General features: G+C 36.0%; 1 protein-coding gene across 1 annotated transcript in view; it reads left to right on the plus strand.

Annotated features, from left to right (window-relative positions):
• The window catches only part of GABBR2 (gamma-aminobutyric acid type B receptor subunit 2), a 441895-nt gene that overhangs the window by 251970 nt on the left and 167340 nt on the right, over nt 1-22585 (plus strand). The window contains exon 8 of the mRNA XM_052704312.1: nt 5823-5883. Within this exon, the coding sequence (XP_052560272.1) occupies nt 5823-5883 (61 nt within the window). The remainder of the gene's footprint in view (nt 1-5822; nt 5884-22585) is intronic.

Genomic DNA, 22585 nt, shown 5'->3' on the forward strand with positions numbered 1-22585 from the left:
TGCTCCATTGTGCAGGTTCTAGGTCTGGCACTGCAAAAGTCATTCAGAAACAGCATTTCCCTTCTCAACACCAACTTAAAAATCACAAAATATATCTGGCCACAGTAGCTCATTCAGGGGCCTGATGAATGTTATACTTCTAGGAATATGTAGGTCTGTGCAAGCTCTCAAATTTGTTGCCCTGGGATGCTTCACCATCCTGGGCTCTTAGCCTTAGTGAGTTTAGTCCAGTAAGGACACTACAGGATCAGAAGAATGCTTTCATTTCAGCAGATGTCACAAAACTTAAAGGGACAATTTAATAACAGATCTGCTGATGTGTTCTTTCACAGTAATGTACTGTGTTTATATAAAAATTACAGCTTCAACTGCCTTAGTCATCCTACTGCTATGGAGGTATTTCTGCAGGCGTTTATTTAAATAGTTTACCTTATATCACATATGTAACTAAATAATCCTCAAGTGACTGAGTTACTTAATTTCTGGAAAAAGTATTGACATTCAGTTTGGAACTGATGTATGTAGGCTATGGGCATTTCAAAAGACAACTACTTCTGTATGTCAAGATGACCTAGATAGAGAGTGGTCCAGATTACTCTCCAATGGAGAAAAAGTGAAGCAGAACCCAGAAAAGGTTTTGGCACACTGAAAAAAGCATGAGCTAATGTAATTGTTGTGTTGTTGTTGGTTGGTTGTTTTTTTTTGTCGTTTTTTTTTTGTAGGCATGAAATGGAAAATCATGAAATAAATGCTGCTTATTTACTTCTCTGCTTGCCATACTTCAGGCACTTTGCAGACATAAATCTGAATAAATGAAGGGATGATTGTAGTATAGACCTGTCCCTAACTGAGAGAGCAGCTACAAATGTTCTGAACTCTTCTTTTGTGGAGTAACGAGGGAAGCTAAAGACATGAATGAGATGTGTTGGCTGTGGATCTCAATGTATGAGGAATGGAAGAATTTCAATACCAGCATGTGCCTACATCCACAGCAGAACAATAAAATTGTCAGTAAAAATGTAAAGAAAATTTGAATAAATACTAGTGCTCCCTAGCTAGAAAGGAACTTAATATGTTCATAATATAGCAAAGATAACTACTTTATATCAACCAAGAAAAAATAAAACACATTTAACGACTCCTTTCAAGAGTAGACAAATGAATTCCAATGCTACAATGACAGGGGAAGTCCAATGTGTTTAAAATAAATCTAATGTTGAATAATATTTTATGATTATGAGAGGATTATTGTTGTGCACTTCTTATTTTGACCACAAATAAAGGACTGATGCTTAAAAAGGCATCAACTCCAGGAAAAAAAAAAAAGATTGTACATTTAGGGATGTCATTTTAGTAATGAGATGAAATGTGGTTATGTTGTATAACGAAGTGTGCAAAAGTAGGAAAGAAACCAATGCTAGGCTTTTAAAAATGAAGCACACAGAAGGCAGTGTGCAGAAGAAACAAGGAAGGTGTTCTTGTATGTGGCAATCGTGAGACTAATGCCACTGAAAATTTTGGTCTAGTTCTGTTTTTCATCATTTGAAATGCATTTTAAAATACTTTTTGGAAAAAAAGGCCACATATTAGAAGAAAAGTAGCTGGATTCAGTGATGTCACAAAAAAAAGTGAAATAAAACAAAGGACTGAAGAAAAAACCACAAACTTGCACAACTTTTAGCAATAATGAAATGTATTTCAAATACACTGTGCCAGACTGAACTACTTCAGTTTCTATTCCACCCTCTGTTCTCATTACTTTTTATCAGAATTCAAGTCTTACATTTCCTATTCCCCGCCTGCCTGCCTGTCTTTCAGGGATAATTGCTGTTGCAGACATGCTTGCCCATAGCTCAGAGCTGGGCAGAGTTGTTGTACAACTAGTGTTTACTCAAGCATCACATTTACAATTGGTGAAGGAAATTACTTCAAAAAAATATTAAAAAAAAAAAAAAAAAGATTGGAGTAAAATATGTGGTTTGATCTAAGTGAACATAATTAACTTTCTTGTTGATTGAAATGATGGTAAAGGACAGACTGTATTTTGCATCTCTTGAAGTAAAATAATTACAAGAGTGGGAAATACTGCTTGAATCTGAGAATCATGCTCCAAAGAAGTCAGTCTACTTTCCTTTTAGAAAGAGCATCTCAAGCATCTCATCCGTACAACCACTGATATCTTTTCTAATCACCACCTATTGCAATGTCACCAAAATGTGATGGAAGGTAAAGTTTGGCTGGTTGCTCATACTCACTCAGATTTCACAAGTTCTTGTTCTTATGGTGGGTCACACCACAAACTGTGCTGACACATGTAGAAAGTATGTGATGAGATAAAAACAAAGTAAGAGAGAGTACAGAGATTTGCTTTAGTAAAGCTATAGTTTTAACTGTGTCTTAGGAATAGCTGCCGTTTAGGCACCTGGTGTTTTAAAGAGGCCTCAAGTATGAAGAAGTTAATTGTCTAGTTAACTCTTACGGCATGTTATCTTGATGACAAAGAAGTGACCTGATGTGGTCCAGAGAAGAACATCAGCTTATAGCTCACTTTTCATGCCATAAATCAGCCCATCATTTCTACAAAACAGATTTCTGAAAGACTGGTTGTTTTGTTTCTTTATGGCATTGTATCAGATTAAGAAATATAAAATAAAATGTTTTATTATTCTATTGATCTACCTTTTTTTGCCCTCAGTTTAACTCTTTAGTTTTAGCCATTATTAAAATACATATATATATTCAATAGATGCTTCTTTTGGTTTATTTTTTATTGCTGTTTTAAGTTAACATTTGTAAAAGTGAAATGAATGTACTGGTATTTGTATAATTCCTCAGTATTCTTACGGAGTACTCCTCTCTGCCACATTGCAGAATTGAGTAGTACAACAGAGACAGTATTTCAGTGTCTTTTGGTGCTACCTAAAGCTCCACTGAAAACCTAGGAGTGTTTTCCCTCTAAGCTCACTGCAATTTTAAAATCTTGAGGGGTTCAAGCTACTTGAAATGCTGTCGTGTCTTGTCACATTGTTATGAAGCAGTGTCTTGCTCAGGAGCCAAGAACCAAGCAGTAGCTGTGGTTGTGGTTGCACTTTTGATGCATGGGTAATAAATAGGTGCTGTCATTGTCATGGGTTACACTAGGAATTTCATAGAAGATTCTTGCTGATGTGTTTATTGATGATAATGTCTCTGAGGACAGGTTTATTTGTTAAATAACAGGTGGAATAAATAGCCAATTTCAGGTTTTTTTTCCTTCTTGTATCTGGATGTGACAGAATTGGTTTCAAGCTACAGCAGGGGAGATTCAGGCTGGACATGAGGAAGTATTACTTTTCAGAAAGGGTGGGGAGGCACTGGAATGGATGCCCAGGGAGGTGGTGGAATCACCGAGCCTGGGGGTGTTCAAGGAAAGGCTGGATGTTGTGTTGAGGGACACGGTTTAGTGGGAGCTATTGGGAATAGGTGAATGGTTGGACTGGATGATCTTTTAGGTCTTTTCCAACCTTGGTGATTCTATGATTCTATGATTCTATGATGTTTAACGTAAGTCTTGAGTTTATGAACAATAAACAGGCCAATGTCAGAACATAAATTTTTATTTAGAAAATTTTATGCCTTTTAATAACACATTCGACTTTTAAACTTTTTAACATTCAGTAAACTTTAGTGAAGGTGATTGAATATTATTGCAGATAAAGGCAACTTCTACATGAATTGTTCCATGTCTCTGCAATCGCTATCATCCATATATTTATTTTTCAATCATTCAATTTTTATAAAAATATAATTTCTTCTTTGTATTCTATAAATTTTTTAATTTATTCAGAACATTCAGACCTTATCTACCTTGATAGTTTCAAAATGAGTCAATGAGGATCTACATATTTTTCTCTAGTCAGTAGATACAGATGAAATATGGCTCTCCTGTTGGATAATGGCAATGTGGGTGGTATTACAAGAAGCAAGGATGACACAGCAAACCAGTTGCACTAAGAATACAGAAACATCCGTGAGCTGGTATATTATATTGTCAATAATACATGGTAGTCTTAGATAACAGTCATCATGGATGACAGCATTAATTCCTGCTGGTTGCTATCTAGAAAAGCAGTCCAATAGTGTACAGTTTACAGTATCATAATCTTGTAACGAAAGCATAAGGAGAGATAAAGTAAAAGGCAGGAAAATTTATCAAAAAATAACTTATCCCTACAGTAAAAAAATTAACTATAGAATCCTCCGTCTCAGGCTTCAGAACCAGAATTTAGTGAGTGTGAGACTGGGTTGACAGTAGATACCTGCAACAAGTGATACTTGCACAGCACATTTTACAAGACTTTTCTTTAATATTTTCTACTATTGCGTATTTAAATCAAGTATTTTGGTTATGTTCAAACATCTCCAGGGACATTAAATACTACTCCAGGGAGATCTGGATAAGTCTGCTGAAATGCACACACAAACTGCTTGCTAATATTTTACGTTGCCTCCCTGAGCTGTTTTAATAGTCTCTGGATAAACCTTATTTTTGGCCAAACTTCAGTAGGAGCATTTCTTGCGCCCTTCTGTGGCTGTTGAGAGAATCTATATCACCGATGTTCAGTTGTCTTTCTCTCTTTCTGTCATAGACTGAAATTTTTGGCTTTTAATTCTTAGCACAAGGTAGATTATACTTACTATAGGATGTCTTCCTGAATTTACTGAAAGGGAACAGTGTTCTGTGATTAGCAGGGAACGTGGGATGCATGTTCTGTAGAGAGTACCACACATGTAGGTATAGTTCCTTGCAGAGGACTGAACAATCTTTCCACTATTAAAATTCAAACTGAGTTCATATCAGTAGGATGATACAATCACTTTGTATCAGTATTTTGATCAGATTTTATAACAAGGGTAAAAACTGCTTTTTTTTAACTGCATTCTTCTTTAAACTGAAGATGATTGTGTTTTGAATCCCTAGTGACCAGAAGTAATATAAAAAGAGACTTGCACGGATAGTAGCCTCTGATGCTTACCATTTGGTTTCTTTTATCCTGATGTCTGCTAAAAAATAAATTAATGGAGATTATAATAATTATCCAAACTAGGAGTTGAATAAAACTCTCGTCTACAATGACCACGCTCAGCACTCCACTGCAAGTTTAAGATATTAAAAATATTTCTGAAATGATTGAAAACTTGCTCTTTCATACTCCATCACAAAATAGCCAAAGTGGGGACAAAAATTTAAAAGATATTTTGTCAGAAAGATGGGGTGAAGGATGGGAGTAATTTGCTAGGCATATGTGGGGAGGCTTCCGCATTGTGTGACCATTGACTATTATTTTGAAGTATATCAACATGTAGCATCATGAAGGGTAGCACATTATGTCTTAAACACATTACATTTATCAAGAGTACTTAGACATGAAACTTGGTATAGTATAAAATGCTTTTAGTACCACAATCAGTGATATAAATAAATTATAGAGCCTTTTGGAGATCCATATGAGGAATGAAATGTAGATCCTTTTTTGAGATGATCCTTGATAACTCTTAGGTATCCTAGACAAATACAGTCATCAGTTACTGGCTCCATTTCTGACCTTGAACAGTGAGTGATAACAATGGTCAACTTTGTAAAGCCATTTGAAATTTGTGGATGAAAGCTTTAAGATGTTAATAAATTTCTTCAGTCTGGGTTGAATCTGCTATTCTCAATATTTAACACTTTATTGGGTAATTTTAATAGTGAATGGAAAACAATTGCAGTTCTAATTAAACTACTTTTTTTTTTTTTTAAGATTTATAAAACATTTAAGTCATTTATTTATTTTATTTAGGGTCAAGTTGTTTTCAGGAATGGAGAGAGGATGGGAACCATCAAATTTACGCAGTTCCAAGGTAGGTTACAAACAATTTTATTCTCATTACAATCATGCATGCAGTTTCAGCCTTAATGAATAAATTGCATTTATTGTAGAACAATTTAAATATGTATAATTATTTTAAATGCTGTATTTTGAACCCTTAGTGGTCTGACATATTTCCAAGTATTTTCCTAGAAGAAAATTCACACACATACAGAAACTATTGATCTGTAACAGCCAGATGCTGGAAAAACTGTACTGATCAGCTAAGCACCTGGTCATTAATGCAGTTGTTTTTGGAAACTGAATCTGAAGAGGCCTTTTGCTATTAGAGAAGTTTATTTAGAGAGATTTTTGGCTATTAAGCTCTTTCAAGTTCACATTTGTGCTCTCTGAAGGCTTGCTTTTGAAATTCAGTAACTGATTCCCAAAGGTTGTTTCAGAAGGCACTCCCTCAGCAAGTAAAGGACAGAAACCATCAGCCCCATTCCTCGGATGCAACACTCCCTGCAGTGTGACACGTCAAGCTTGCTGTGTCCACTCAGCCTGAGCTACTCTGCAGGGAGTGGTCCCAGCTGTAGAGACCCCAAATGCAGACTCTCTTTGCAGAAACCAGCAGTTGTCAAGCTGGGAATAGGAGCTTTCAAGTCAAGTTTTCAATCAAAACACTGATTTATAGAAGACATGTCATAGTTACTTATACAGTTTATAGAATGCAGTTAATGTTTTTGTTCCTAGTCTGATCCAGTGATGAAACTGGAGAAGAGTGCATTTGTGTGATCTCGTGAGAGCAGCAGGAAGAGGGAGCTGGCAGATAGCTTTCAGTGCACGAGAAAGAGATGTGCACTTTCTTCAGGAGATCACTTTAAACATAATTCTGCTGACCAAATTGCAAAGGCTCATCCTTTGAGTAGAAATTGTCTGCTGTATAGGCATTATTATTAATGAACAGCAATGCACTTGAGGGGATTTGTTACTCATGGTAATTTACAGCAGCAATCTTATGGGTTGCTTTTGTCTTCACATCTATAACTGATGCTATTAACTCATGTTCCCTGAAGCATTTCTGTCCACTAAATTTTTGCAGGCCTCATCTCATGATAATGTAATCCAGAGATTATTGCTCAACACTATTGATAAATATTTATTGCTTCCTCTTCTGCCTCTTCCTCCCATTATTTCGTAGTAGTAGTGTTTACAGCAACATGAAAGAATCATGAGTAAATATTGCAAGGAGATTTTACAAGAGGTGTTCATTCCTCAGAAGTCTGAAGGAGGCCCTGTGCATCCTACCTAAGGCAGCTGCACTCTGCTAGTGCACTCGAGAGGGGGGAAGTTTGGCACCTTCCCTCTGTGCATTAATGATGTGATGTGGAATCATGGGAAGGTGAACAAGCACCTTTGGAAATAACCTGCAGGAGCAATTGAAGTTCTGGATAGCTAATTTTAAACAGATTTTTATTATCATCCTTTCACATGTGAGTTTTTAGTGTTTCTCAGTCTTGCAAGAGCTGCTATTTAACACCAATGGTCTTACAACCAGTTGAAATACTCTTTGATCAATAAGAACATAGGAGACAGCTGTCCATTTTATACTTCCTTGCTGTTACATAATGGCTGTTTCAGAATTGATTCAGGCCTATACCCAGGATTTTGGTCATCAACCAAATATTTCCCATCAACTTGCAGGAAAAAGCCTGTTTGTTTACATTATAACCTACACATCCTATGGAGAAGATCAGGGAGATGGACTAGGTTATTTCTCATGCAAGCTATAGTCCAAAGACACATCTGAAGTCTGTCTTTTGTTCTCACTAATTCTGGAAAAGAGAAGACTGTACTAAAAAAAGTAAGAAATTCAAGTATAAGGATCAGTAGTTGAAAGTATTCTTTTAGTATTAGAAAGTATTCTTTTAGTAGTTTGAAAGTATTCTTTTATTTTTTTTTAATATAAATTATACTCCATCTGTTAAAAGGTTTTTCTCTTCTTCTTTCATGATTACCGTGGCAATGCTATAAAAAATTATTCATTTCCTTAAAAATAAAAAATAAAAAATAGTAATCTTAAAACATTGGTTAGAAAGCTTTCCAAAACATTCACATTAACATTTCATAAATCATGGGCTAATGGGGAAGTTCCAAATAGTGGAAATAAGCTAATTAAGTCCAATACTGAGATTGGTAAATGGGCTTTTCCTTTGTAATTATAGCTGTTAGGTGCTATCAGGCTAGAGACAGACAAGTATTTCAGTCATTAACGTTTTTTATGAACTGTAATACAAATCATTGTGTTTTCTAGGGAAAAAAAAGACTGCATCAATGATATATTACAAATTCTTTTAATGAAATTCATGGTAATTATGAACATCACATATATTAAGTGCATTAGTAGGTTATTACCTTAACATAGATGGAAATCATCAGTATTAGTGTTCTGTACCTCTGCAGTCATTTTTTCATCTATAAGAGTTTATAATTTTATGAATGTTTTGAATGAAAGGATGCAAATATCACCAATAAATCATTGTAGAGAAAGAAGATGGGTAAATAGGTAGTCATATATGAGAAGTAAGATTCCATGGCCAAAAATGTTGTTCCTTATTTGTCTGGTCAGAAGAACAGCTTCCAGTCTATGTTGGACTCAAGGTTTTTACTTTCTGTTTCCTATAGTATCAGACAGACCATGCCTGACAGTTCTGACAAGAACTAAAAAGGCAAAATGATACAAAAATAAGAAAAATGGCAGTGAGCAACACGCTTTCCACAGATTCAGAGGACAGTGCTCAAACTGAATCTACTTGGATGTTTTACTGGAAAATGAAAGCCTTTCAAGTTGCAAACTGCTAATCAAATTATTGCAAAGGGAAAGTTGTCCAGGACTCCTTATCGCAAAATCTTTGCTGGGAACATTTGTGCTAATGAGATTATTTCACAGAATCACAGAATGGCCTGTGTTGGAAGGGACCTTAAGGATCATGAATCTCCAACTGCTCTCACCATAGGCGGGGCCACCAGCTTCCCCATTTAATGCTAGACCAGGCTGCCCAGGGCCCCATCCAACCTGGCCTTGAACACCTCCAGGGACGGGGCATCCACAACCTCTCTGGGCAGCCTGTTTCAGCACCTCACCACTCTCATAAGAACTTCCCCCTGACATCTAACCTAAATCTTCCCTCTGTCAACTTAAAATCATTTCCCTTTGTCCTGCTGTTATCTACCCTTTGAAAGAGTTGAAGATTTGTGAACATTTTGGATATGGAAAAGCAGACAATGATGCAAGGGAAAACCAGAGCATGATAGCTCAGAGTGTAACTGCAGTATGTATGACATGCTGTAATAAGATTTTGAATCACTGCCTTAATTTTGAAGGTAGTAGCTTTTCCCAAATTCACACTAGACATGTCCCATTTTCAGCCTCTGTTAGGTTTGCAAGCAAAGAGATTGTGCCAAGGGTAGTTAGGACCAAACTACTTACTAATGCATAGATTGTGACTGTCACCCAGAAATGTTATATTATACTGCAGAGGGCACAGAGCACATGTAACTGCATTTTATTCTCCTACCACACTGGCAAATAAAGAGCAGTCTGCCAGTCTAGCTGAAATATCCAAGAAATGTTTGATGTTGGCATCTTTCCAAATGAAGAGGTTTTGTCCACTGATGCTATTAAAGCAATATTCTCATTGTCAAACATGTAGCTGAAGTAGATGGCCAAAATCTTCTGGCTCGTGCAAGCAGAAAGAGGATCCTGGCAACTGTTGCTGTGCACACATTGTGGAAACCCAAAAGACTTTGGTGCTAGAATAGATTGAAAAGGAAAAGTAAAGCTGAATTGTAAACAAGTAGGATTGAAATGTGTGCAGATCATACGTATGTAGCTTTCTTCTATTATTTAAAATTCTGTCTGACAGACTTGGACTACTTTTGGTTCTTGCTTAAATAATAATTCATATAAATAATGTGATTAACTGCCTTTCAATATTTTTACATTTATCAATTCTCTTGTATATTTCCTTCAGAACCATTCTGTGGATTTTCTTTCTGTGAACAATGCTGAAAGTAGACACCAGATATTCACCAGACACCAAATATTTAATTACAACATTGAAAAATCAGATTTGAAATATCATTTCAAATATCCATAGTCCCTGGTGTCAAATATCCAGAATCCGGGATTCAAATTTTTCTGCCTCAGAAGCATATCACCAAAGTGAAAGTAAAATCTCCTTATGAGTACTTTTTTTTCTTTCCAGATTTTAAGTGTACCTTTGAATAATCAGGTATAGACTTTGGGGAAAAGTAAATAGAGACAGTATTCCATTTGCTTAACAAAATGTGAATATACTGTGTGTGTAGTCAGAATGTGAAATATAAATACTTGCTGATTTCATGTAACAAACAATAAGGGTGTATAATTTTTCTTTTTCCCCTGGGCAGTAAGTATGGCTGGATTCTTCTGGAGTTTATAGCTCTCACTGATGATGCCAGCACATAAACCTTGTTCAGTTGTAGGTGAGAGGTGGTAAAGTTATAGTGTCTGCTGGGATTCTCCCAGTGGAATTTTATAATGAAGAGCTTTTGACCAAAATTTCCTATTGAGACCTAGTTCCAGGGTGGTAGGCAACATTATCATAGTGCTAGGAGAAAATGAAGATCACTATGTGAGTTAAACCTATCACACATAAATGACATGATCAAGAAACACTTTGAAAAGGCACAGTGAAAATGGGTTTGTTCACTGTGTAGGTGACCAACAGCAGTTGTGAATTATATGCTGTAGACACTGATACTAAACGTAATACAGAAGCATTATTAATCCAGAGATTCACATAAAGGGATTGAAAAAACTAAATTGCATTTCAGATTTACTAGTCCTCCTTTTTGTGATTTAATCATGGTCCTGTTTTATTCTGTCATTTTATGTGCTAGTTTAATTCCAAGTCATAGCTGGTCATACAGGCACTGTATCGGCCTCCAGTTCTCTGAGATGAAGATTTTGAAAACAAAGTTTTCATACATCATCACTGGAATCTTGTAGAGAAATTAATGAAGAATAATTCTGTAAATGTGATAATAGAAAATGAGCGTATGTAATTAATAGATTTAGGAGGAGGTAGATTTTTTATTTTTCTATATGTCTGATCTTAAGTAACACTGCAACAGCACAGTGTCATTTTCTGACTTGAATCGTGTTACTTAAGAACTGGTTGGCTAGTCTCGGCCAAGGGGCTGTGATCAACAGTTCTATTGCCCCCATTGCAAAAGAAGACATGATAAGTTCAAGAAATAGTAGATTTCAATTTCTTTTCTTCCAGTGGCAATATAGACCCTTTGTCATCACTGTTAGCTGACAGAGTAAGCTTATATTTCAGAATTCCCCCTTGAAGACTCTGGGAGTCAAATAATCACAGATACTTTTGGATTTAGAAAAAAACATCCAAAAAAAAGCCTACTTGGACTCTAATTTCTCCTTGCTCCTTGGGAGGAAGGGGCTAAGTCATATTTATTTTATTCTTGAGTTATTGGCTAAGAAAATGAGATGCAAGGGAGAATATGAGTATGAACTGTTGAGGAAAATGCTTTCTTTGTTATCTTTATCTGGAATGCGTGTACATTCTTTTTCTTAAATGATTATGAAGTGAAGGGGATGAATGTGTAAAGATCTGATTTCACCACAAATGATTTAATGTGCAGAGTTTTAAACTACTGCCAGAATCAAAAATGCATCAAATTAATTTTGATGTTGTAAATAAATTGCTCAAGCAAAGGAGTTGGGAACTGTGATTTAGAACAAAATGATACTGTATATGATCCCTGACTACTAACACAAATCTGCCTGTTACCTCTGTCTCTTCAGCATAATCCTCCTCACTTTCTCTAATGCCTTAATATGTAGTGGACATATTCTCTCCTCCTTGAGCTGCTTTCTGCACATCCAGTTCAGGTACTTGTTTGGCCTTGAAGGACCACACTCAATCTTTGCAGGTTAATCTCTTGTGTAGGAATATCTGTATGTAATAAACAATTTCCTTGTATTGTACCAGAGTTGGGTCTTTTCTGGTGTTAGTAGGTAGGCTCAGAAGGCCCCAGTGACATCAGAAGCACTGTCACAGCCTTCCTGTCCATGGCTGGAACACTGGGAATCAGGTTAGGTCTATTAGGAAGGGATAGTTTGAAGGAGAAGGAAAAGTATAATACCCTCAGAAAGTGATCTCCTAAAAGTGATATTACACAACTGTACATGTCCATCTATAATGAGTGGGCTGGATAGCTTATACCTAGAAAGTATGTATTCTTGTATACCATAAAATCATGGTAGATCCTTGCCCCATTTTAAAGTATACTATAGCTCCAAAATTGGTAATGCAGATCCCCTGCTCTTGGCATTTAATAAAGGTTGGGTAATTTGTAAACCTGGTAAGATGAATAGGTACACATTCTGCCTTGAATTGTGTTAAAAGGGAAAGCTGAGAGCACCGATGGAAGCAGATTCCTGAGTGGTTTCTGTTTGTACTCCTTGTCCTGAATATAAGGAAGAACAAAGTGTCTGGTGTACATAGGTCAATCAATTTAACCTTTTTTACAAAGATGCTTTAGGAGTCCACTCAGGAAGTGGAGTGAATTGTGAGAATGTGGAATTCAAACAAGTTTTTTAATAAAAAGCAGATGTTTCTTGCATTTAGAAAGAGAAAATAAGCAGAGGCTTCCCATTCTAAGCAATAGAAACTAAGCTAACTCTGGCAGTTCAAAAGGTCAGCGCAGAATGTTTTATAACCTGACTTTGTTAATGTGACATTTGGAGCATGGTTGTGTTGGTGTGATGTGACAGCAGGCAAATGCTGTGTTGTGTTAGTAAATTGTAGAAGTCCGGATAAAAAGGAGAAACTTGTTTACACTTCTAGTCTATGCTTCCCCTCAAAAGGGAGAGACTATGAAAAACCCCCAAAGAAAGAATCAAAAAGGTCAGTAAATACAGAATGAATCACAGAATGGCTAGGGTTGGAAGGGATCTCAAGGATCATGAATCTCCAACCCCCCTGCCACATGCAGGGCAATACGTAAGGGTTGCTTTTTTTTTTTTTCAATGCAGAGAAGAGAGCAATTTTTGAAAAATCATTTGTGACTTTTCACACCTTTAAAAAGTTAAGTTGGATTGAGGTTTGCAATTGTGTACAGAAGCTATAGATCACCAAAAGCTGTTTAACTGCTCATATCTGAGTTTGATAAATTCAGCTGACATTCTAAGCGATAACCTGCAGCCAAACGCTAGATTGTTTTCCTGTGTGTTACAGGTTCAATTTTCAGCACTGTGTGCCTATTTTAATCACTGAAAGCCTCCCAAGACTATTACAGCTTGGGGCCAGTTGATGATGTACTTTGAGGGCTAAAATTATTGGTGCAGGTAACTTAGACTGTGGGCTGGCTGTGAAATCAGTGGGGTTTATAGAAATGTGTGGTCTAGGAAGTATTCCCAGATTGCGGTTACAAATCTGTACGTGTGCCCTATGGATACAGAGAGCTTTGCTGATGCCTTGGAATAAAGAATTATTGAATCATAAAATCTCAGAATGGCTTAGGGTGGGAGGGCCCTCAAAGCCCACCAGCTCCATCCCTGTCCATGTGCAGGGCTGCCCCTCATGAGCTCAGCTGCCCAGGGCCCCATCCAACCTGGCCTTGAGTGCCTTCAGGGATGCGGCACCACAGCTTTTCCGGGCAACTGTGCCAGTGCCTCACCACTCTCTCAGTAAAGATTTTTTTTCCTAACATCTCACCTGATTTTCTTCCCTTTCAGATTAAAATAATTCCCCTTTGCCCTATCACTATCAGATCGTGCAAAAAATTGGTTCCTCTTCTGCTTGTAAGCTCCCTTCATATATTTGATCAGCAGATTAGAAGAATATTCCATCCCTTCTCTGCTTAAATTAGACTTTTGCTCTTGTTTTCCCTTCTCGATTCATATTTTAGTAATATTTGTAACCGGAATATTTTTATTAACTGTCTCAGATCTATCTTAATGTATGAAATAATCTGACTAAATGTTAGAAATATTCAAGGTAAAATTTGAAGGGGAAAGCCAACTGAGTCACAAGACTTAAATCTCTAAATCAGTTAGATATTTTGAAAATGTCTACAAAAGGGATTTTCCCCCAGTGGAGCTAATCCTAATGCTAGATGTTATGTAAAATGAAACAGCAGCAAAAAAGTGTCTTTCTCAGCTTTGTGTTTGAAGACTGAGAAGTTCTCTAAGCTGTTCTCACGTTAGACATTTGCTGTGGCCATCAAAGGAGATTATCTTAACAGAATAATGGGAATGTTTTAGGTTGTTTTGGTTTTTTTTGCTCTTTTCCTCAATTAAAAAAAAAAAAAAGCAAATTAGTCTAGGTGCAATGTGAAGTTCCCCAGGTCTGTCTAGTGAGGTTTTGCGTTGATGTGAGATCTTAAAAAGAAGAAAAAATTATCTTCAGTGGTCTGTCAGGTTCAATTTATTTGTGGAAATTGACCTGGGGCTCTCTGATTTAGCAAAATCTTGGCTGCTTTGCATGGACAGAGAAGAAGGGGAAAAAAAATTCAAACGTATTTTTGCTACCTACAGATGTACCCATATAAAGCAGTTCAAGCTGTGTTCCTGGTAGGAAATCATATTCCACAAGGGGCATGGGCAGAGGTATTGGAAGGATAACTTCAGCTTTCGCAGTTCACATGTGTTCTTCCTTGTGCCAGGAAGCAGATACTTGCAGAAATGTATGTTGCCCCTTTACAGCAGCTTCTGCCACTTATGTGCTCTTGGCATGCATTAAAATTATGCTTGTTTGAGCTCTTAAATGTTCAGTGTTTTCCTGAGCTCCAGATTACTGTGGATTGCTGGTCCAAAGAATGGAGAGAGCTGGTTTCTTGAGCCCTAGCAGTATGTCTTGCTTCTCGCTTTTTACTCACTGATGTGAAGACTAAGAGAACAGGTGTCAAAGTGGCTCAGCAGCATCCTTTATTGCAGCATAATTAATTTCATGACTATCTGTGATTTACACTCATTCAGGCAGTATTCATTCCAGGTGGCATTTATTCTCATCTTTTGGAATGAATTTAGGGTGGAATATTATAAAATGCTTTATTTAAGACTAGATATGTTCCATTTATTTGCTTTCCTTTCATCACCTTCAGTTTGCAACCAGTATTAAAAAAAAGCAAAAAAGAGAGAATGGGGAGTCAGTGAGAGAAAAGTGACATTTTCATGCCATAAACTAAGCACTTGGAATTCAACAGTTACGGGATTTAAGGTTAAATCTCACAAAAAAAAAAAAAAAAAGTTTCCGTTCCGTTCTTAAAAGTTTAAGGTAACTAATGCTGAAAATCTCTGGCAGTTTAAAAGTTATAATTAGCCAGTGTAATTTCATTCAGGATCCAGATGAGAAGACTGGAATATTTGATGCTGACAGAGACTCGGTTTTAACTAACTTGGTGAAAGATTAGGTCATGAGAGTGGCTTTGAGTCACCTTGAATTAAGGAAGTGAACTTCTGTTCCTGAGCTATATTGCTCAGGATGGAGATAGAAAAACAGAGCTGAAATGTTACACCAATTCAGTCAAATGGTTTGCTATGTAGCATTCACAAGTAGTTTCCTGACTAATATAAATACAGGAAGGCTGAATAGAATTAGTGGTCTAGACATGAACACTACAGACTTGTCAGAGAGAAAACTCCGAGTATTCTTTCATATTGAATTTTGTTATTATCCTCCCACAGCAGACACCTGTGGGGCTGCAAGAATAACAGGCCTTATAAAGCAGGTTCAACTCTGCCTTTGGTAAAAATTATTAATTTCACAAACTTTGCAATTGGCTAAATTTGTGTTAGAGTAGCACTGTGCATACACTGTTGTCACAAGTCTGTCACTATTATACATGTGTTTTTCAGTCTCTGTAGAGGGCCAGTAGCAATGATGGTCTCCGAAAAAATTGTAAAACACCTTCTTGCTCTGATGAGAATGTTTTCCTACGTGTTCCCTTTTGTCAGATGGTACAAGTGTGCTGTGAATTACCCATATCTGACATTTGCGGACTACTCAAGAAATTGCCACTGGTTGCCTAAACAAAAAGAAGTGGGTACCCCATAGAAGTCTAAAATTAGAGGAAAAACTCCTGCTTTATATACACGGTAGATTAAATGTTAGCAAAACAATTGTGTAACAGTGTGTGGTAGTCAGGAAGTACAAGCAGCTGACAGGAAAGTTATTCCCCCACACTGGTTGTTTTCAGAGCAAGCTAGCCTTTTATCTACCAAATATGATCTCAAATATGATAATTAATCCTGTTGGGGTGGCCAAGAATAAACAAAGTTGAACAATAGATGTTTTCTCTTTTCATCTGGAATGATTCTGTAAATTGTGCAGTTGTGTGGAAATCAATAGCTGATCTGCTGGATGGATAAATCCCAATCAACAGATAAACTATAAATGGAGCTACATCACATGGAATTGGGTCAAACTGCATTGGAAGTGGGTCAAGCCTTTAGGAATCCTACTGTTGATTTTAATGAGTGCACAAGGTTTTAAGACCAGCTTACTGGTTTTAATCAGCACTAGCTTATAGTATGATGAATTACTGCTGTATGTGTAAATACTTTAATTAAGCAGTGTTTTATGAAGACAGTCTAGCTGTACTGTTGTAAACTCTGAGCCTGACCCTGCAAAGTTCTGAGTAGGTCCTGAAATGCTACATTGATCAGGCATTCAGGACTGACTTCCAGCTCCTCAAATAATCAAACCTACAATCTGACAGATAATGTGAGAGACCTAATTTTGCATGTCTTAAATATTCATCTGAGGCTATTTCTATTTTTAATTTTTAAGATATTGTTTTACAGCCTACTTTGATCTCATTGTATGCAGCCAAAACCCTGAACTATTTTTAGTGGTAACTATCCAATTATAAAAAATATGCTCTTGAGGCATATGAAATACAAATCCTTATTTCCTTGAAGAAATACTAAAATATTCCAAGCATGTCAAAGCCTGCTGCACTGCACACTCCTTGAGATACAAATAAAAAATATGTATAGAGTTTAGTGTTTGCAGAAGTGGCTGCATAGTACATCCAGTGAATCATAACTCTGTTTCAAATTTATTTTTGTTTTTTTCCCAAGCTGTCTGTACTTACCAGGCAAAGAAGATATTCCAAGTTTGGACAAAAAAAAAAAAATTGTTTTCTTCAATAACTGAATATTATGGAGCCCACTGAAAAATACTTGAATTGTTTTATCCCTTATGTGGGTTTTAGAATGTAGATCCTCAGGGCCATTTCTCAGACGCTTACCTGATCCTCAACTCACGGTGTGTCTGTATTTACACCTGGAGCTTTTCTGCTATGTGTAAATAACTGAATGATTCATTTACCACAAAGAAAGCACAATATGACAGTCCAGAAGCTGAAGTATTCATCTACGGGTGAAAGGTGTTTTCAGATCTCTCACACACATTGTTCTGGAGGATTGAAATGCTTTTTGCTGTGTCTTGGAGGAGTGATACACTGACATTCAGCTCAGGGCTGAATGGAGATGGCAACAATTCCTCTTAGTTGTCACCAAAAAGTACTGGGTAGGTTCTAAGCTGTATTTGCACTGTCAATTATGCCAGTGTTTGTGTCTGACTTTGGTACACAGGTTTTTTGATAAGCCACATCACATTTTTTGGTCAACAAAACTAGAAAAAGAAGTGGAAATTCCTTAACTTGAATTTCAGCAGTCTCTGGCTTTTGGATTGTTCACTACCAGGAGAAGATAAGCAACTAAACTAGTTAAAGTAGTAGGAAATTTCAAGAAATAGCCTAAAACCAAACTTCTCTGTGTAACTGAAGTCAATATTGGCTTCACTCAGTTTCTCTTGTTTGTATGCTGAGATCAGTTGATATAGATTTAACAGACAGCATATATGTTTGGTTTTTTTTGCAATCAATTGTTATTTCATTTTCTGATTTTTTTCTTTTTACAAACATTTCTTCCAAATATTTATTCTTTAACTCTTTTCAAGTTATACTTCTATTGATGGTAAACTAGTGTGTAAGAAGGAAGTAATTTTCTAAGTATATGTTTGCTTTTACTCACTCTTCTTTTGAAAGATAGTCATCTCAGAAGACTATCTCATTTCTGATACCTATAAAGTCAAACAGCTTACCCAACAGAGAAAAAAAAAAGATCAATTTTTAAGAACAAAAGTTAAGTCTTTTAGTGAAAAAAAAGTAAATAATAATAATAAAAAAGTTAAAAATACTCAATTTTTTTAAAAAAAAAGCATTTAAGAACTTTTTGAAATTTTGTGACAATATGTGGGATCCACTTGTCCAAGTTCAGATATTTACATCTGACCAAGTTGTTGTGTCCACTGTGAAGAGGGATACAGATTCTTCCATAATAAAACTTAGACTTATTGCTGAGTATGTACCCACAGTTGAGCAAGAAAATTATGCTCTAAATATGCCCATTTTCCTAAATACCTTGAAAATGAGCTGGGACAATTTAATTGAGAGGTAGAAGTATGCACTGAGCTCAAACAAGTTTGGAAAGCTGAATCCCTTCAAACCTTTTTCCAAGAAATAGTGTAATAGCTGTGAAAGAGAGGGATTAATCACAATAATGACAATGAGCTAGACAAAGTATGGGTCAGTTTGTATATTTGTGTATATTTAAATTTCACAGTGATTTCTCATATAGTAATTTAAGTCGCTAATTTCAGCTACTTATTTTTTATTGCCTTTAGATCTCACAAAAAATGCTTTGCTGTGGATAAAGAATAAATTAAATATAATGGAATGTGGAAATCTGAGAACCAGGCATCCTTGCTAAGAAAGACTCACATTATTTAGTGCAGACATCTAAGATTAAGTTCATTTTAGAATTCCCCTCAGCACAGGACTCCAAACAATTATATCATCCGTGAATCATGAATTTTTCAGCTTAGCCTGTTAATCACTGTGCCAGCCTCTGTTGCATTTCTTCACTTTTCAGTGGCTGATCTCTGAATTGGAAGGTCCATCCACTGGTGAAAATAACTTCTATGAAGGTTGATCTTTGATTCTTGGACTGACATTATGGATGGTGGTGAAGAACTTATGAAAAAAAAAAAAAAAGTTATGTAACAGATAATGATGTGAGAAAGTATTTTGAATGTGCATTTATGACTTCAAACCTCAGTTACGCTGAAACGCAATTGCTGGGCTAAGGACTTCCCAAGCCATGGAAAAGCAAGGCCTTCTTGTGTGCAGTGGCTTCAGCAGAAGACTGTTGTATCTGAGCAGTTTTGTAGGATGTATCATCTCATACAGGATACATTTAACACTGTAATGAACTTTATACAGAAATCATTAGTGTGATACCTGGGTTTTGGAACCTTTACAGGCTTCCTGAAGCACTTCTGTGATTGATCAATGCCTTAGACAGACAGCTGTGACTTGACCCACTTGTGATGCTTGCTATTCAGTGTGCTAAGCCAAATACTTTGCTATTTACAGCCTGGTGGTCTAAGTACAGACATCTAAACATTTGTGCATCTCTCTCATCAGATTCGTTATCAACACAAAATATTTCAACAGCTCTGCAGTGAACTGTATTACACTGTTTATCTATAACAGTGTAACTTAAGTCCTTCTCATCTGTAGAATCATTTCTTTCTAATACATATTTGAATATTTACTAAATTTTACTAAATGTGAGAATCCTGTCTAATACTTGAGAAAGAGCTCTGACTATGTAAGAAGTTGTTTTACGCTTTTTCGTTTGCTTGGAAATCAAATAAAGTTGCAAGAATATTTTTATCAGTGAAAGAAAAAATCATATAATAATTAAAACTTTAACTTGCTTTGATTAATTCGTGATTTATTTCCATCCAAAACCAAATATTATGAGAAAATCATAACTTGATTTGGAAATGGTTCTTTTGAAACTGGATATAGACCTCTTTGTTTTATTAGTGATTGCTATATCATTTCAGATTGCTATAGTCATATCATTTTATGATGATATTATACATCTAGACTGAGATGCTTGTAGCAAAAATTAGTTATGACAACTCTGTGCAAGTTGGTCTTCAAGAGGCTTGTTTTCTTTCCAACAAAGATATAAATTAGTTATACACAGATACCTCTAAGAAAGTCTCATGAAAGAAGCAAAGAAATTCAAGATTCTTCAAATGGATTTTTCACCAAAATATGTGTACAGTGCTCTCCTGATAATTAAATTATACTGTGTGCTAGGTCAAGGTATAGAATAAATGATTATCATTTGTTTGAAGTGAATGGAAGTTAGATCATTAAGAAGCATATTATTGGGTTTCAGAACAGGTAATTTGGTGTTTAAATTCAATGAATGGTTTGCATGGAGTGTAAAGAGGAAAACTTCTATTAAGAAAAGAGAAGCAGGAAATTGAACTACTTCAAAAGTACTAACTACTGAAAGTAGCAAAGAGCGTACAGGGTAGGTTATACAATGAATTTAGAAATTTTGTTGGTTTTGGTTTCTTTTCAGTTGGATGTAGATATCTTTCAGTAGTATAGACTTTACAGCATTTTCTATAAAATCTTTCTAAGGTCTGGAAAACCCCATGAAGGAAACAGAAATCTAGGAACATCATGCATTGAGTTAAACAAAACAAAACAAAAACAAAAACAAAAAAGTTTTTTTTATGTGTAAAAAAAAATTACAGTACCACTTTATGTTTTTTGACTGTTTGCTCAGGGAAGGAGTCAACTTTTTACTTGGGTAAATGGGACAAGGGGGAATGATTTTATGCTCAAGGAGGGAAGGTTTAAATTGGATGTCAGGGGGAAGTTTAGAGAGTGACAAGTTGCTAGAACAGGTGGCCCAGAAATGTTGTGGATGCCCCGTCCCTGGAGGTGTCCAGGGCCAGGTTGGATGGGGCCCTGGGCAACCTGGTCTAGTACCAGATCTGGAGGTTGATGACCTTGCTTATGGCAGGAGGGTTGGAACTTCACGACCCTTGATATCCCTTTCAACTGAAGGTACTCTATGATTATTCTATGGGCTTTGGGAATAGACAAACTGTATCTTACCATTCTAAAGTTGCCTTAAGTCTTTATTCTTTGTTATTATTATCTTTATTATCCCCTCTCTCCTTGTTCTGGTTCCAGTTTCCACTCCTCCAGGAAAATTAGAAGGTGCTAGATGCAGAACAGATAGCACTGTGGTGATGAGGAATGTGTGGAGTGAAAAAAGACTTTAACTGGAATCTGAGGGCCCCTGATTTTCAAACATGCAAGTAGGAGTCCAAACACAAATGTCATAGAAGGTCTTTGATTCTCTAGTCTGCATTTCCTGTTTCTGGATAGCAAGAATATATATGACTTCCACTGGAAGCTCCTTTTTTAAAAAAAAAGCTCTTACATAAGAAGCAATTGTTCACAAAAAGGCAAATAGACAAAATCTGTATATGAGTTTAGTTAGCTGCCATCTAATAAAGTTTTGCACTGAGCATCTTAAAATTTGGGGTTAATGTTTCCTGGTCAAATAGATAAATTCTGATAAACATATAGAATGAGAGGCATGGATTACAGTTTCCTTCAATTCATTTTTTTTTCCTGAAACATTCTATAATTTAATTTTCTATTGAATGCTGTGACTAGCATGGGGTTGGCTGCAATGTCTTAGATATGTATGCACTGAGATATATATTCTCTTGGTTAAAGAAAGATTTAAATCCCCTTCTCAAAGTTTTAATTTGGTTTTGATTTTCAAGGTTGTCACTACTATTTGTAGGACAACTGACTACCGTGCTACCTTGCCAGCTGTTTTTGAAATATTTTCTTCCTGGAACTGTTTTTAAAATTTTCATTTTCCACATTTCCTCTTGTTCTCATACTCCAAACAAATCTCAGCTTTCTTACCCATCACACACCTACATCTTTGATAATATCTCAGGAAAAAAGGCAAAAGATGGACACACATATACCTCACTTCAGAAATATAAGAAATGTTCAAGCTTCTATTCTAGTTGTAATGAAAAATTGATGACATAACTTTTGTTATATTACTCAATTTTGTGCATCTGCAGGGGTTGTTTAATACAGTCTTTTATGCCCAGCCAATTGTAAAGACTCTGCTGTTCTTCACTGTCATACTGCAAATACAGTGATAAGTAAGAACAATGCATACTTCTGCTTTTCTAGTTTTAATCAGCTTTTCAAGGATTTTTTCCTTATGTTACTTTTCATTGCTACAGGCATATATCCTATACTCTTGAAACAAGCAAATGTTCAGAAAAAAATCATCATTGCTTTATGCTATCCATTTTTTGGGAAGAACAGTCTTTCAAACTATCTGTACCTACAACATCAACTCTGAGTCTGGAAACTCTTCCATGTGCATACTTAATATTATGCACAAAATGAAGTTATGCTTACGTAGAAGTGCCCATGTGATCTTGCTGTGCTTTGCCAGGCAATTTCATTCCAGAGCTGTCTGTCAGGTGTATTACATAATTACTTTATATTAATTACAAATGTTTTTATTATTTAGAGCAATTATAATTTAAAAGCCTTCCATAGGAGAAATTTCTCTTAATGCAACACTGTTCTCTGCAGCTCCAGAAGAAAAAGTAGAAAATAAGTCAGGATTTGAAATTAAGAAGCCTGACAATGAAGCTTATTATTCTAGGAAAACACTGAAATGATCATTAAAGATAAAATCAGGGGCTATCACTTCAACACACTTAGTTCTTTATAACCTAATCAGT

This window comes from Tympanuchus pallidicinctus, unplaced genomic scaffold (genome assembly GCF_026119805.1).
Source record: "Tympanuchus pallidicinctus isolate F22 unplaced genomic scaffold, pur_lepc_1.0 scaffold5, whole genome shotgun sequence".
Taxonomy (NCBI): Eukaryota; Metazoa; Chordata; class Aves; order Galliformes; family Phasianidae; genus Tympanuchus; species Tympanuchus pallidicinctus.